Source organism: Caretta caretta, chromosome 3 (assembly GCF_965140235.1).
Source record: "Caretta caretta isolate rCarCar2 chromosome 3, rCarCar1.hap1, whole genome shotgun sequence".
In the NCBI taxonomy this organism is placed as follows: domain Eukaryota; kingdom Metazoa; phylum Chordata; order Testudines; family Cheloniidae; genus Caretta; species Caretta caretta.
The window spans coordinates 65345662-65362867 of NC_134208.1; the positions used below are offsets into that span (position 1 = coordinate 65345662).

At 40.8% G+C, this 17206-nt stretch overlaps 1 protein-coding gene across 2 annotated transcripts in view; it reads right to left on the reverse strand.

The window, feature by feature from the left end:
• Positions 1-1134: 1134 nt before the first annotated feature.
• The window catches only part of ME1 (malic enzyme 1), a 348457-nt gene continuing 332385 nt past the window's right edge, over positions 1135-17206 (reverse strand). For both annotated transcript variants that reach the window (XM_048845114.2, XM_048845115.2), the window contains 2 exons: positions 7274-7372; positions 1135-2805 (listed from right to left, as the gene is read on the reverse strand). In XM_048845114.2, the coding sequence (XP_048701071.2) occupies positions 2638-2805; positions 7274-7372 (267 nt within the window). In that variant the 3' untranslated portion in view covers positions 1135-2637. The remainder of the gene's footprint in view (positions 2806-7273; positions 7373-17206) is intronic.

Here is a 17206-nt window from a genome sequence, read left to right on the forward strand (position 1 = left end):
GGGCTGTTCTAGTGGCACAAAACAGCCTAAACATAAAGCCAGCAAATACAGCCTTCAGCGTTTCTCTTCAATGCCGGGAGAGCTTCAGGCAGGTCGCAATGCTGTCATGATTCATCCCACTTCTTGCCTGTCAGCACAGTCAGGGTTTAGCCATGAAAGAACGGCTGAGGTATCTGTATCCAGACCCTTTCTGCTGGACTGGCTCCTTGGGCTGCTAAACTGCCCTCAGCATCAAGGGGTCCAGCCTGGCACTAAACAGCTCAGGATCTGGGGACACAAGTGATTTACAGCGAGTTTTGCAATCCTTCCATAGTTACGTCAAGTGCACCTTGGCCATACCTGAGCATCTGAACCAATATAATTCCTTTTTCTGGTTCTGTGCAGAGAGACTCTCTATTTTATCCAAACTACCCTAGAAGTCTTTTACATTTCTGTTGGGGGGATAATTCGACAACAGTTTACTTCGGGCCATCTAGTGAAATGTCAAAGTACATGCTGATGCACATTATATACAAAACCTAAATCACTGATAAGACCGTTGGTAATTACTAATCCTAGGATATTGTGAGTGGTGTACTTTTTTAAAGGAACAGTATAGAAAGGCTTTAAAATAAGTTTCAACCACTGGAAATCAACAAAAAGGTTCATAATAGGGGAAGTGAAAGTAGGAAAATTGATGGGGATGGTCAAAAAATCTAAATGGGAGAGGGATAGAGCCACTTTAGTATTCAAGATAGTTTTAAAAAAATATTTTCAAGTAGTTTTATTTTCTTTAAGAAAAGATAACGTGTATGGTCTAGACGGACATATTAATCCAGGGGGATTAAACATAGGGGAAATCGTTGATTGATAAATGCCATTTCTAGACCAATAATGAATCCAGAACAATGCAGGTGATGACTGATGTCTCAACATGATTAAGTGCAAGTGTACAACGATAACCCCGTCTACACAAGGATAAATGCCATTGCCAGGTAAGAATTTTCATAATTGTTTGAGAGCTTATAAATAAAGAGTACAGAATGAGATATGAACACAGCAGTTTCATATGAAATGATATGTCGGGGAAAATTACTGAAATTCAGCATTGAGATTTTAAGGATTACTGTAGGAACAATAAAAAGAAAAGGCACCTTAGAGACTAACCAATTTATTTGAGCATTTATTAGGAACAATGCCAAAGAAATCAAAACGAACAATTTACTGAACATCACAGCCAGGTGCTAAAGGGTAATATGTATTCAATGAATGTCAAACAATAAAATGTGCTTGCTCTCTAAAGGGTTGGAGAGCTTTCTTTTCCTTAGATAAACTATTTGGATAGTCTGGAAACTGGTTATAAAGACTGAACTTTTGCTTTGGTAGTCTGTGTTTTAACAGACTGAAATATTCAAAGATTTATAAGTTGTATATAAAGAGCGTGCACACATAAGGGTTTAATACAGAGATGCACAGCTGGCCTGCTCAGCAGATTGCTAATGTCAGTATGGCTGTCTACAAAATATTTAGGTATAAAGAGTCCTATTCACAACCCTTTAATAGGCTCTTTATGCCCAGAATATACAGTACACAGGATTTTCATGAGCCTCAAGTCAGAGAACCACACTACTGAAGTGTACCAAATATCAGAGTAGCTGTTATTTCACATGGGGGGGATGAAGTCTTACAAGTTTAAAAGATATAAAAAATGTAAAACTAAACCAAATACATAATTTAACAGAAATGAACAGGTAAATAAATCACATAACTATGTAATGTTTTGGAAGACATGGTTATATATTTAACATGTGCTATGGACACTTCCATTTTAGTGAAATGAATACTGAAGATTAACATAGCTAATATATATTAGTAAAAAAACCACTCAATCACTAGAGGGAGATATATGTAGGCTTTGAAGGGATATTCATTAGCTTCTCTCATTAGAAAACTCTCTCTTGACAGCTGCCATTGCACCTGCTTGATTGCAAATGTGCATACAGTTTTTCCTAGGGAAAAATATTCTATATTTACCATGTTTTAAAACAAAAATGCTTTCATTATTTTTATTTAAAGATAATAATATAACTATTTTACATGCAAATTGTACGGTGCCTTTCCTTAATTAAACAGATTGTGCATTCTTAGGTTATTTAGTCTCTGCCATACTGTTTGTCAGTTTGGACATAATCCTGATTTCACTGAAGTTAGTGGCATCAGTGAGAGCAGGATTTAGTCCTCTATTACAATGTATTGTAATACGTCAGAAATGTATAGAGATGTGATTCTCCATAATAAATATGTTCTGTAATATTCCAGCTGAAAATCAAAGGAAAAAAGGGAAACAATTGCCAAAAGTCCATTGCCCAAATTGATTTTTATTCTTGTGTAGTTATTTTAGCAGCTTAATCAATTAATTTGAAATAAAAGTACAAAGTTTTAAAGAAAAAATTAGTCTTACTGTAAAAGTTTTCAGCATATAAAAAAAACAATTTTTAGATTTAACAGAAAACTACTAAATATTTGAACCCAACTATTGCTACCTTGTTCATTTTCTATTAAAGATTTAAAAAAAAACTAACAATTTTTAGATTTAACAGACAAAAAAGTAATAAGTATCTGAATTCTTTCAACTACTGCTACCTTGTTCATTTTCTATTAAAGATTTCCAGTCTGTATTTTCATGGCTTCCTTGGGCCAGACGTAAGAGTCCACCACAAAGTTGTCATAATCAGTGCTATAAACATGTGAGCGGATGAATGCTTCCTTGTCTTCAGGCTCAGGATAGAAAGATGCTGTCTTATTGCTGTAGGCTTGTTCTGCAATCTGGAAGAACACAACCAAGTTGACAATTACAACCTGTTAAGTTTATTGCAGTGCTGTTCCAAAAGTAGAAGTAGAAATGATGATAGCTCAACATTTAACATAAGATACTAGATCTTCTGCTGGTGTAAAACAGATTTAGATGAATTTACATCAGTTGTGGATCAGGCCCAATATATTATGAGGAAGGGATTAACAAAGGTTGTGCAAAATTTTCTGAAAAGCTATGTTGGTGCATCTGTGGCCTTCTCACTCTCTTTACTCCTGGGGGAATTCTGTGCCTCCGCAGGGGCGCAGAATTGATACCTTCTGCAGATTTCTTGGCTCCCCTGCAGAAAAATGGGGGAGCAAAGAAATCTGTGGGGAACACCCCCCCCCTTTCCCAGCAGCCTGGGTGCATCTGCTGGGAGCAGCTGGCAGCAGAGAGCAGATCACGGTGGGAGGGAGGTGGGAGGCTGGGCATGCGTGCATCCATGGAGACATGTTAAGTGGGTAGGGCTGGGCGCATGCCTGTGTGTGAAGGAGTGAGAGAGATTCACTCTGTCCCTCTTGCTGCATTCCGGGCTTGAAGGAATAGGGCTGTGTGAAGTAAGCTCTGTCCCTGAGGCAGAGCAGAAATGTAACTAAGCAGGCAGGCTGCTTCTGTTCCCATTGTTAGTTAATTGTTTCCATTCTTAGTCAATTAAGGCTCCTTTACTTTGCCAGAGTGGTGTAAAGTATCAGAGGGGTAGCCATGTTAGTCTGTATCCACAAAAACAAGGAGGAGTCCGGTGGCACCTTAAAGACTAACAGATTTATCTGGGTATAAGCTTTCGAGGGTAAAAAAACCCACTTCTTAAGATGCATGGAATTCTTCAGAGGCATCTTCCATGCATCTGAAGAAGTGGCTTTTTTACCCACAAAAGCTTATACCCAAATAAATATGTTAGTCTTTAAGGTGCCACCGGACTCCTCGTTGTTTTAGAGTGGTGTAAAGGAGCCTTATTGTAAATGACAGTAACTGAATCCTCAGCTAGGAAGGTCTGGTTTCAGAGTAGTAGCCATGTTAGTCTGTATCCGCAAAAAGAAAAGGAATACTTGTGGCACCTTAGAGACTAAATTTGTTTGTTTTCTTTCTTTTTTCTCACTTTTTTTCCTGTGCCAGAGAGGCACAACGGGGTTAGATTACAGCTCGGGATCGATTGTACTTAACCATTTAAAAAATTGCAGGACAATGACTGGCAAAACTGTATGACTTTCATGTGTGAAAGTCTGAGCAATTTGGTGTTCTGTAAAGTAGAATGTCACTTTAAACACCAAAATAAAAGTGAGGTAATTTTAAATGAAAATCCTGGATTATAACTGGAATGCAAGGTATTGGTTACCAACTATTTGTAACTTTCATGTGTTTAGGAAATTCTGAACAGTTATTGTGATTCTTTTTTTCCTGTATGGTAGTTTAAATAAATTACCAAAATAAGTGAAACTTGTGTGATTATATTGCATTATTTTGACAAAATATGCAGAATTTTGGATTTTTTGGTGCAGAATTCCCCCAGTATCTCTTGTAAGTTTATCTCTGGTGGTGCAAATGGATTGCTCCCTTTTATCCAGTAACATCCTAGCTTTTATGGCGGCAGTGGGCAAAATAGTCCCCCCCTTCACACAAGGAAGAAAGAAGTGAAATCTCTGCTTTTAAGAAGATACAAGCCTTTTCTACACGAAGAAGGTAATTCTTTCTTTGTACTTTGATCATCTTTTGCCAAGGTTAACTCTTCCTTTTCAGATGAAATATTTCTTGCTTCATTTTGCTTAAAAGCTCAACAGCCACTAGATGTGACCAGAGCTGTTAAGGTTTGCCATAATTGACAATATCTTTCTTAGTAAAGCTAAATCTCCAAGAAATGGTGAGTTTTGATCCTACACCAGTGTGTGGGCTTTGTTTTAGTGATGATTGGGAAAAGCACCTGATTAAGTGCTGATTAAAAGCTTCTAACTTCTCCATAGATAGTTGAATCAAGTGCTGTATTACTAAGGCCTTTTGTTTTTGGTGTCTGCTGTTTTTACCAAAAGATTCCCAGGTTGGACAAAAGTTATTTGTATTTTTTTACCAATTTTCACCTGAATTTTGGACCACTCGCATACATGAAAATACTGATTATGTTAAGAAAATCTAATATACTACATTGAGTAGAAATGTTTATTATTAATCAATTAGTCAAAGTGTAAATGTGAGCCACTTAAAGACAGACAACATAGTGGAAGATACACCTACACATCCATGGGTATATCAGTACTTGAGTCCTAAAAAAACCCAGCAAAATTTGCTGAAATTTCCAGACCCAATTCTCTGCTCCCAGGAGGAGAGATGGTGGCTCAGTAACCTGGATGGCCTAGGTACCAGAGCCACCATCTCTCCTTCTGGAGCAGGCCTGGAAGCAGAAGAGCTAGAGGAGGGAGCCTTAGAAGATGGCACCCTTATGTTCTCCACTTCCAGCCCACTCTGTCTTAGTAACCCAGGCTACCCAGATTACCAAGCTGCCATCTCTCCTTCCAGAGGAGGGAGCTGGGTCAGAATAATCTTACCTTTCTCTATTTGTTGCTGCTTTTCTGTCCTCCCATCCCCCAATATTAACCCAGAAAACTGAAGCTTTTCCCCCCACCAATTTTCACCGATTCTTCAATTTTTGTTATAAGCCTCATTACATTCCTGGGAAATCTTAAATGAAAACAAAACATGGCATAACCAAAGCATACATGGCTACAGAAAAACTGAATTCAGAAGAAATCTGAACCCACTCATTTTCCACAGTGGCCTCTTGAACAGAAAGGGCATCAGCTGGCTGAGAAAATCTGTGTCTGTGCACATGTGCTCTCTCTCTTCCTCCCACCCCCAACATGCAGCATTCTTTACTCCCCAAACAGATTAAACCTCCTATTTCTAGGGAAGGGCGAACCATCTTTCTCCTCCTTATTGCTGCCTCTCTATATCACAGATGTCTTAGGCTTGGGGAGAGGCTATGATCCCAAATGGGACAGCTGTTACCTTGTGATTTGCTTTCAGGGATTGACCTTGACCCCAACCTGCCCCCTCTGAAGTTCTTTGGGCATTTCCACAAGAGATCCTCTTTGGGTCCATGCATACAATTATCACCACTGAATAAGTCATTACTGTTAAAGTTTAAATGTCTCTCCTAATAGAAATTCAGTATTTCAATATATCTTTGGAAATGTTCATCTAGCTTAAAAGGCAGAAAGATGTGGCCAAGCCCTGCCTACAACCCTGAACTGCTTCCACTATTTGCTGGAAAATAGGCACAGCCCAAGCGTTCATAGATTTGAAGGCCAGAAGGGACCACAGTGATCACCTAGTCTGGTTTCCTGTATAACACAAGCCATAGAACTTCCCCAAAATAATTCCTAGAGCATAGCTCCAACTAGGAGAGAGATCAGACCAGAAATGAATTTATCAAATTACACATTTTCAATTTTTTTCCATTAAATTTTGCACCTAAGTTAAAAAGATTAATTCTGTCACAGTGAATAGAGGAGGAGAGTTTCCATCACTTTTTGAAAGGATTTGCTAAGCACAAAGGCAGTCTGATTTTAGCCTGAGAAGTCTGCTTTGAGATGTTTTGACATCTATGGAAAACAGCTATTATCAGCCTGAAAAGAACTCAACTACAACAAGGCTTTTTATATGTACCTGGGATCCTGTTTCCAAATGAATCAAAGGGAACCATTCCACAGACAGGGAGCTATTGACAACATTGCTCTTCCAAAAGGTTGTTCAGTAAATGGGATTATCTATAGCATGATAACCCACTCAGAAATAAAACTGAGAACTCGTGGGAGACAAAAAGCCACAGGGAAAGTAGAACTGGGGCTAAGTCTGTTATTTTTCAGTGCTTCCAAATCTATGGGTTATCAAATTACTTTGGGCACTTTATAAGCTACCGACATAGTGGAGTCAATTTGGCAAAATCCATGCATGAAAAACATATTTGACTTCACAAAAAAACCACTATTTATTCTGATGGGTCAAGATAAGGAGGATTGGAACAAAATCAAGCAGCAGTAGGCCAAAAGAAGGAGGAGGCTGGCATGTGAGAAGGCATTTATTCTTCTGAAAGGCAACTAAAGGATAGAAAACTATTGACAGTATAGGATTTCATGGCTCCAATCTTCATGGATCAGGTGCTGTGAACAGAACATGCAACTAACCAGAGAACAGAGAAAGCAGTAGAAACATCATTCTACTGTAGTCACCTGTAATTGAACACTGAGTATAAAATATTTTCAGTTCCTTCACTCCTATGCCTGAACTGTATGAATTTGAAATTTTAAAATACACTCTGCTTGCTTCGTATCAAGATTGATTTAAAATGAGTAGTGAATTCTGAAAATATTTTACTTCACCTAATCTAATTGTAACATATACAAAGTGTGTGGGTAGTAGAGAGAGGCTGCAGATGGAACTAAAATCACTTACCTTCACAGCAATTTTCAGTGACACATCTCGAATAGTAACTAATGGAGGATAGAGACGACCCTCCTCTAAATGTTTCTTTGAAACCTGTTGAGCTATCACCTAGAAATAAAGCAGAAGGTAGATTTGATTTTAAACCCACAAGACTACTTTACAGTAAATCAGTTCAAAAGTAACTTTCGTAGTAAGTACACTTTCTGATTTTGCCAGATACAAAGTTCTCTACACAGCACTGCTGGTCACAGTTCTTAAATGTAATATTTTGTAGAAAATAAAATTGCCATTAAATATATGCATGTATTTTCATATTTTCTTTAAATGTGTATTGATTTTTAGTTATTCCTGTGCTTTTGTTTTCTTACTACTTTATTTATTGTTTTTCCTCTGTATACACCGTGTTTCACAGAGACTATGTGGTACTGAGACCTCAAGCCAAATTTACCAAGGTGGTTTCAGAATTTCATTTGAATCAATCCATCAACCTACCTGTGTTCTTTCCAAAACCACATGCCACACGAGGAGAAGAAGCTCCAGAGCTGGGATATGTCCAGGGCTCTTCAGTGTTGTTCTGACAGGACCAAATCTTTCAGAATGGTCCCACATCTATTTGTGGTTATAGCTGACTGGTCCAAAGGTCAAGCCCTTTCATCCCAGAGACTCTTAAAATGGATAACACAATATATGCACCTCTCTCACTATTAGAGCTCACTCCACCAGTGATCAAGTGGCATCCTCAGCAGGCTTCCACAACATACCAATATCTGAGATCTGCAAAGTTGCTTCATGGAGCAAGCTACTCATGTGTCTTCAAGCATTACCCACTGGACTTGGCTGCCAGATCAGATGCAAAATTTTGGAGAGCTGTACTCCAATCTCTGTTGGACTGATGCAGCTGATACTCTTCATATGCACTGTTCTGAAAAAGTTACTGCTTGCCCTCACCTACAGTGGAATCCACACTGACATATTCAAAGAAGAAAGAGTATTATTTATCTTACAGTAACTGTGGCTCTTTGAGATGTTGCAGTCAGTGTGGATCCCACAAACCTGCCCTCCATCTCTGCTTTTGGAGTCCTCAGTTAACATCGGCTTCAAGTTGTGAGGAAACTGAGGGAGGGTTGGGACTGCTCCAACCTTTGTGTTCGCATGGGAGCATGAAGTACCAGCCACATGGGAGCAAAAGGTACCGTGGCCTCATTGGACCAAACTTGCAGGCCTGGGTGACATGTGCACCTAAAGAGGGATCCATACTAATTGATATTCTGAGAATATATTTTCTGTCAGTATCTGCACTGTTGAGGGTTACGCCAGTCTAATGGCCCTGAGATCTTAGATGTTTATGTGTAGTTTAGTTTCTTCTGAAAACCAAACCCTTTGAATCTGCAGTTGCTCCACGTGGGATTCTCAATCTCAATTCACATCATGGATGTGTCCATGACAAGATCTCTGGATGCCAACGGGGTCACAAACTGCATCCCTTTCTGAACATTGTTGGGACGTAGTCGCCAGATCAGTGTTGTGAGTACATGGGATGGAGCTATGTGATTCTTTGCAGGGAATATGCTGATCTGAGCCAGAACCATAGTGGTCTCAGGCAAATTTTGGCAAGTGGCATCACTTATGTACATGTGAACATATGGCCTAACATTGTAAGGCAGTTCTGTACTGTTATTATCGGGTGTAAAATCATTGCAATGAGTAATGACTGGAGTGTGAGGAATCTGTTTTGGAGTAGGTGAGTCCTTGCTATGGTGGAGTCTTTCCTGATGACTAGGAACTTTATCACCTGGGATGGTGTAGTTCACCAGGAGGCACAAGCAAGAGGGCACAACTGAAACCTGTCAGAACTTCCTGATGTATCACTTTCTAGGGAGATATTCGGGATGGTGACTGTTAGAGAACAATGGCATTCTCTGCCTCTGGGGTGGCTGGTGCCAGAAGGGCTTGCGATACAGTGCCAAGGTGTATATTCATAGGGATCTGAGTGTTGCTCTTGAATCTTTGAGGAGATATAACACCATCTGCTCTTGTACTAAATAGGTCCATGGCCTCAAAGGGTAGGTCCTGAGTTGTGGCTTGGACCCCTTGGTATCCTGGATTCCTGGAGCCAGGAGGCCCAGATCATAGTGACTGCTGTGGCCACCCATCTGGTGGCTGTGTCAAATTTGCCACTTATAGCACCTTGATGGCCCTCATTGATTATCTGCCCTGCAATCCTGTGGCAGCCAAGTTAGGAAAGGGGTCTCCATCTTCCACATCAGGAAGTTGTATTTCTAAAATGCCATCTGACAGTTTGCGATGAGAAACTGGAGATATACCAAGGAGATACCTTTTGGCAGAAAAGGTTCAGCTTTTTGGGATCCTTGTCTTTAAGAGTCCCCCTTTTAGGAGACCCTTCCGATCTGGTTTTCTCCTTGATGGTGGAGATAATGACAATGTAAGGTGGGGATAGAAGTGCTCAAAGCCTTTGGGTAGAACCTGGTATTGTTTTTCTATCTGCTTTGATGGTGGGCAAAGCAAGGAAGGGGTATGTCACAGACCCTTTGCCAGGTCAAAGATGCCTTCATCGATCAGAAGGCTGATTCTTGGAGACACTGGTTGGGATTTTGAATAGCTTGTATGTGTTTTCTTGGATCACCATCATTTTGATGCCCAATGTCCCAGCTATCCTGTTACAACTCCTGGAAAGCCCTAAAGGCATCATTGGATAGTGTTGGAGCCAAGATGATTCCTTCGACTGTAGAGGGTTCCTTTAGAGCAGAGGGAAGCTGGAGTGTCTCCCTTGCTGCTTCTGCCATGTCCCCAAAGGATCCCTCCTGTTCTGGTGAGGATGCTCTAACCAGCAATGCTGGTGGCGACCGAGACCACCTTCTTTTAATCCAGACATGTGAAGGTGTTCCACGCCACAGTCTATTAGACAGCAGGCTTTGATAGGGCCAGTAAAGCCAAGTTGGCAGGTTGTGTTGGTACCAGCCCAATCATGGGTGGCCTGTCCTCCAGTGGGATTCAGTACCGCATGCCTTCTAGATATCCTAGTGTTAAATAAAGCTCTAGGTTACTTTCTTTTTTGGGTATGTGTCAATGTGGATTCCACTGTAGGTGTGCATGTGCCCCAAGCATGTGAATTTGGAATCTTTGCATAGCAATGTGCAGCAGGGCAGGGCATACACCCTGAGCCTCCTCATGCTTCACTGTGAGGACAAAGGGTGAAGCAGCCCTGACTCTCCCTCAGTTCCCTCTTACCACCCATGCCAGCAAGACAGAACCAAGACTGTCTCTAACCTGCTTCTGACTGTCAGAATTCTTCTCCAGTGAAAACTATTTTTCTTCATTTCTTCCTTATATGAATGTTTGATTTTTGTTGCATGCTTCCCACACTCTACCCCTCAAAAAAGCAGCAGTCAGGACAGACATGGGGAGACCCTGTATGTACAGCAGGGCAAGGCACTTTGCACTGACTGCTAGCTATGGCAGTTTCAGAACCTACCAGGTTCAACTCCGTCCTTCCTGCAATGGACTAATACCTATCATAGATTAACACAGCAATGCCTGTTCTGTCTCATAGAAGCACATCTCCCAGACAAGCATGCTATCTGCGGCTCCTTTTCAGCATTCAGGAAATCCCAAGAGACAAGGCTCAAACTACACCAGAGCAGCAATCCATGAGTTTAGCCACAGATCCAGGAATGGAGACATCCCCTGTATATGAACAGAGGAGTTTGTCTTTGGGGAGTGTCCCACTGACTGTGAACCACACCCCCAGTACCAGCAGGGAAAGGAAGATGAAGAGGGTGCACATTACCTGAGCACTGAAGGCCTCAGTGCCGACTACGGCACCAGCTCCAGGGAAGAGAGACCCATCACTGTCTTTTGGAGCAAAAACGCTTGCCTGCATTCAATGCAAACACAGCTGAGAATGGGCAACACATCCATCCCCCAGAGAGAATTCTGGACCAAGAAAGCAGGTCTCAGAATCCTCAACACCAATGAAGGATAGCACCAAGATTCCAGTAGTGACACCTAGGTTAAGGGAGACAGACTCACCTTTGCCAGCATTGACAGCAAGACCAGTGATGGCCCTGGACCCAGAGCAAGAAATCCCAATTTCCTGATACTGAGAACTCTTAGATGAGCCCCCTTCACTGCTCTCCTTGGCACTGGACCCAGAGACAGAATCCTTTGAGTGTGAGTGAGATATTCCTTTGACAAGCCCCCCCTCCTTGCTCTTCTCAGCACTGGATATGGCATTAGCACATGCTTTGATGCAGGTGTGATGGGTTGGATCACAGAAACCCCCTTGGGGCTGCCAATTGATTTGCCAAGACTACTTCTGCCCCTGCTTTCCCTGCCCTCCCAGCTTGGGACTTCAGTGCCCTGCCTGGTTTGAGCCAGACCCGCTAGCCTGCTGCAAACCCAGACCCAGGTCTGAACCATGTCCCCTAACAGCTGTAGGCTCAAACTGAAAGCAGCTTAAGAAGTGTTCCTGTCTTTAACACTCAAATGCCCAACTCCCAATGGGGTTCAAACCCCAAATAAATCCATTTTACCCTGTATAAAACTTATTCAGGATAAACTCATAAATTGTTTGCCTTCTATAACACTGACAGAGAGATATGCACAGCTGTTTCCCCCTCCTCCCCCCAGTATTAATATATACTCTGGGTTAATTAACAAGTAAAAAGTGATATTAAATACAGAAAGTAGGATTTAAGTGGTTCCAAGTAATAGCAGACAGAACAAAGTGAATTACCAAGCAAAATAAAATAGAACACGCAACTCTATGTCTAATACAGTAAGAAAACTGAATACAAATAAAAACCTCACCTTCAGAGGAATTCCAGTAAGTTTCCTTTTACAGACTAGACTCCTTCTAGTCTAGGTCCAGCAATTACTCACACCCCCTGTAGTTACTGTCCTTTGTTCCAGTTTCTTTCAGGTATCCTTGGGGGTGGAGAGGCTATCTTTTTAGCCAGCTGAAGACCAAATGGAGGGGTCTCCCCGGGGTTTAAATAGACTCTCTTGAGGGTGGAAACCCCCTCCTCTCTCCTATGCAAAGTCCAGTTCCAAGATGGAGTTTTGGAGTCACATGGGCCAGTCACATGTCCATGCATGACTCAGTTTTTACAGGCAGCAGCCACTGTCCACATGCTACCTTGAACGTCCTCATGTAGACTTCTTATGTGGATTGGAGCCAGACTAGCATCAACTTCCTGGACACTACAATCAGCTTCAACAATGAAACCCTGCAGACAATTATATACAAGAATCTCATGGATCATCACACTACCTCCACAGATCCAGTAACTACACCCAATAAATCTGTTATCTATACACCAGGTCCTCAGAAACCACAGAATATGCTCCGAGGAGAGAATCTGGGATACAGACCTTAATGTACTTAAAACGGCCTTCACCAAACAAGGGCACTCCACCAGACAAGTATAACTCATCATGGAACAGGCCACCCAAGAGAACCTGCTTCAATACAGGGGAAAAAAACCCCTCCGCCTGAACACCTAGTTGTCACCTACCACCACACACTGGAATCCCTATATGGGTATCATTAAACAACTGTAACCTATACTGTATGGAAACCACACCTTGAAAGAAATCTTTCTTGAACACCTTCTTCTGGCCTTCAAACAACCCCACAACCTCATCAACAGAGGTGAGCTCTCCACAGACCAAGACCCAGCAACTCAAGTAGCACCTGAACCTGGCATAACAATAGATTTAAAATATGCAGACATATCTTCACTGCTACAATGATCAATAGCCCCCACAACACCTTTCAAAATCCATGGGTCCTACACATGCCTATTACATGTGGTGTACCTACCTCAGTGCACTAAATTCCCCAGTAACAACTACGTGGGTGAAATAAGACAATCACTATGCTCTCGAATGAACTCACACAGAAAAATGATAGAAGAGATGAATACCATATCACTCATGGGTGAACACTTTTCACAGAACAATCATTCCTACACTGACTTCTCAATCTTTGTCCTCAAAGGAAACTGGCACAACACCTTCAAAAGATAAGACTGGTTGCTTAAATTCATAAATTTGCTAGGTTATAGGGTTCCCAACCCTCCAGGATTGTCCTTGGAGTCTTCAGAAATTAAAGATTAATCTTTAATTAAAGATTGTCATGTGATGAAACCTCCAAGAATACATCCAACCAAAATTGGCAACACTAACCAGGCACTAAAAATCATGGTTTGAATAAAGACACTGGATTTAGGGCTTATTACAACAATCTGTAACCCATTAATCCCCCTCTTTTGACCTATGACTGCAGGGGTGTCAACAGGCTACTTCACCTTGAATGGTCTGTTGGACTATGTTAACAAGTTATGCTAAACAATCGGTTCCACCTTGTATTTAGCTGTGATGCTCCGCGTACCTTTCCCAGACCTGAAGAAGAGCTCTGAGTAGCTCAAAAGCTTATCTCTTTCCCCAACAGAAGTTGGTCCAGTAAAAGATATTACCTCATTCACCTTGCCTTTCTAGAGCTTAATTGTCTGTCTTGAGTCATAGCATTGAATTGAATTTGATTTTAGATAACATTAGGCTTGCAAATGTTGTTGTTATGCTGTAGATTGGGTAGCCCACAGGTAGTGTCTCTTTGATCTAGGGACAGTTACAAATTTCACTGCAGCGATTGAGCATGATAGGTTTCAGAGTAGCAGCCGTGTTAGTCTGTACCACAAAAAGAACAAGAGTACTTGTGGCACCTTAGAGACTAATACATTTATTAGAGCATAAGCTTTCATGGGCTACAGCCCACTTCATCAGATGCACAGAATGGAACATATAGTAAGATATACATATACACACACACAGGTAAATTGGAAGTTACCATACAAACTGTGAGAGGCTAATTAGTTAAGATGAGCTATTATCAGCAGGAGAAAAAAACTTTTGTAGTGATGATCAAGATGGCCCATTTAGACAGTTGAAAAGAATGCGTGAGGGTGTGAGCATGATAGCTACCTTCCATTCAGGTTAATGAGGGAGTAGTTAAATGTCCCTTTGTTTAGAGATAGCTGACACAACAGAAGACACTATCCATAGTACAGACGCTTGGCTGAGAGTAGGAGCTGAACCATAGGGTCTGAGTGCAAACACTGTGGGTGGAGTGGTGGAGTATTGTTTGGTGGAGCTGTGTGTGTCAGTGAGTCAGAAGAAGATACAGAAGGCAGCTTTCCAAGGAGACAACAAGAGAAGCAGAAAGCAAGCTCAGAGTGAGTGCTCTTTAAGCTGAGTGCTGGCTGGAAAGAGACTTGGAGGAAGAGTGAGCAAAGAAGCTTTCTCCCATTTGTTCAATTCCTACTGTGTCCAGGGAAACAGGACTTTGTGTACATTCTTTGTAAATGAACAAGATTGCATCAAAGAAATACCTAACTTCAGTTTCTTCTCTTAGGCTATGTCTACACTACAGATGGGATCAACGCTCTGAGATCAATCCAGCAGCGGTTGATTTAGTGGGTCTAGTGAAAACCCGCCAAATCGACAGCAGATCACTCTCCAGTCGACCCCTGTACTCTGCCCCGACAAGAAGAGTAAGGCAAGTCAATAGGAGTGTTTCTCCCGTTGACCCCCCGCGGTGTAGACCCCATGGTAACTCGACCTAAGGTACATTGACTCCAGTTTTGTTATTCACGTAGCTGGAGTTGTATAGCGTAGGTAGACTTAGCCTTAGTGGAAACAACCTCCAAGACCCTAAATATTGGCTAACCACTCAAGCTAAAAAGGGGTAACATTATAGTAACTCTAAGTAAATAGAGGAATCATGTGCTTAACTGTCATTTACACACACACTTATTTTAAAGTCTGTTGAAAGAGGGAATGCTGGCCAAGACAAGGTTATATACCCAGTACATCCACATGCATGCAAACTATTACTATCAAACTATCAGTATTTTAAATTGAACTTGAAAAGCGTATTGGCCACTAAACATCCACTAGAGGGAGCCACAATAATTAGGAATAGAAAATATAATCCTGTGTATTTTATTTTATTTTGGTTTTCCCCCTTAACAACTAGTGGTTTTCTTTTTTTCCCCAAGGGTAAACAAGCTCTTTGATAAAACAGGATGTATATTTATATTTGTCAGAAGAATACTTGAGATCTGTTTGTAATTTGATTTGTTCTTAGATCTAACTGGTTAGGATTTTGCTGGGAATACAAGGCTTGAAGAAGTTAGCTGCTGTTAGTTTAAAGCATCACAGAGAAAATTCAGAAGCGAAATGTTTTGTGGCAGGAGACTACAGGGAGCAAGTTAGAGAATAAAAACTGTATACTATTCTGGATGAGACCAGTGACAACCTTATCTCACATGGAATCTAAAAGTTTCTGTGCTGTACTTCTATAACAAGGCATTTGAAACAGCGTATAACCACAAACTAATATTTTCAAAGGAAATTTCACATTCTTCAAGTGGACTATGATTAAGTAAAAGCATTTTCAATTAGTTTATGTTTTTAATAGAAAGTGAAATGGTCCAGCATTTAAATGGATGTCATCCAAGACTGAGCACATGGTATCAACCAGGTGCAGACATCTTGGCTATTTGGGAACATATTTTCTATAATGAAAAGGTTTAACAGGATTATCTCTGAAGTGAATTAACTGTAGGCTTTATAGCGCCAAGAGTATTTCATTAGTTCATAATTCTGACATTTTTGCTGTGCTTGGTAAAGTTTAGAGGAACAGTTCATGTTCCTTGTCATTACAGAGAAATTGCCTGCAATTAGGAAGCATTATAGCTCACAGTGCCTTAGCTTTATCATCTAAAATCAGTTGCATTCTAGTTTACTTGACATGAAGGACAGAACAACTGAAAACAGAATCTGAGGTACTTACAATAAGTGAACTGTTCCTTCTATCAGAATTAATAGAAGAGGTGGCAAAGCTCGAGGTCAATAGTTGCAGGCATGCAGTCTGGCTTCATATTTTCAATAGCTCTCTTTTACAGATAAGGCTGCATTACATGCTAAGAAGATTTTTTCATTTAACAGTTATGTTTTGGGAGTCTTAAAATCTGGGGCTTGCTTGGCACTTCCATTCACAATTGTTTTTCAGCTTTTAATATCATAATTATTTCAAAACCTACATGAAAAGCAAGGTATACTATGATTTTAGTCCTTTATGGAAGATTTATACCCTTTTTATCCCCTTTCCCCAGGACTTCAATGGAAACCTTTAATGGAAGATCTCTTACCCTCAATGACTTTTGAGCTTTTTTTGGTGAGGTTCCCTTAGTAGCCCATCAGTGCTACTCCAAGCTAGATATTTGCTCACGTAAAATTTCACGAGGGACTTTCATACTGCATAATAAAGTATACAGCAAAATCTGCACTAAAAACAACTTTCAGGAGGCAGACTGTTTTAAGAGATTTAACAGTACTGTATCCGCCCAGATTCCAGAATGTTGTTTGACTGCTAGTTAAAACTGCTTCTGCCAGCAACCAGTTTTTGCTGGTCTTTTGGACTGCCACTTAAGACACATTTCAATTCATGTATATAGAACCTTTCATCCAGCAGTATTCCAAAGCACTTTACAAACTACATATGGGAATGACTTAACTCAAACCAAAATGAAGCTACTTCTAGAAAGAAATGAGGCAACTGTTTAACATCAGGCAGCAGTTTAGGACAGTAAGTGAAGAATACCATATCCAATTGAAATTACAGGGGAGGCTTTGAGCAGGCAGGATGTAATTATCCAAAGTCCTATGAAATGGATCGTTGCCCTTCTTGGATGGTTAAAGCCAATGGAAACAGTCTGGCCTTTTACTAATTTTACTGATGGAAATTGTGAATGTCCCTCAGAGAGAGGGCAAGCTGAGGGCACTTTTTAAAGATGCCAGAGTATACCTTGCTTAACAAAACCAGTATTGGAAACTCCAGCTGGTACAGCACGCAGC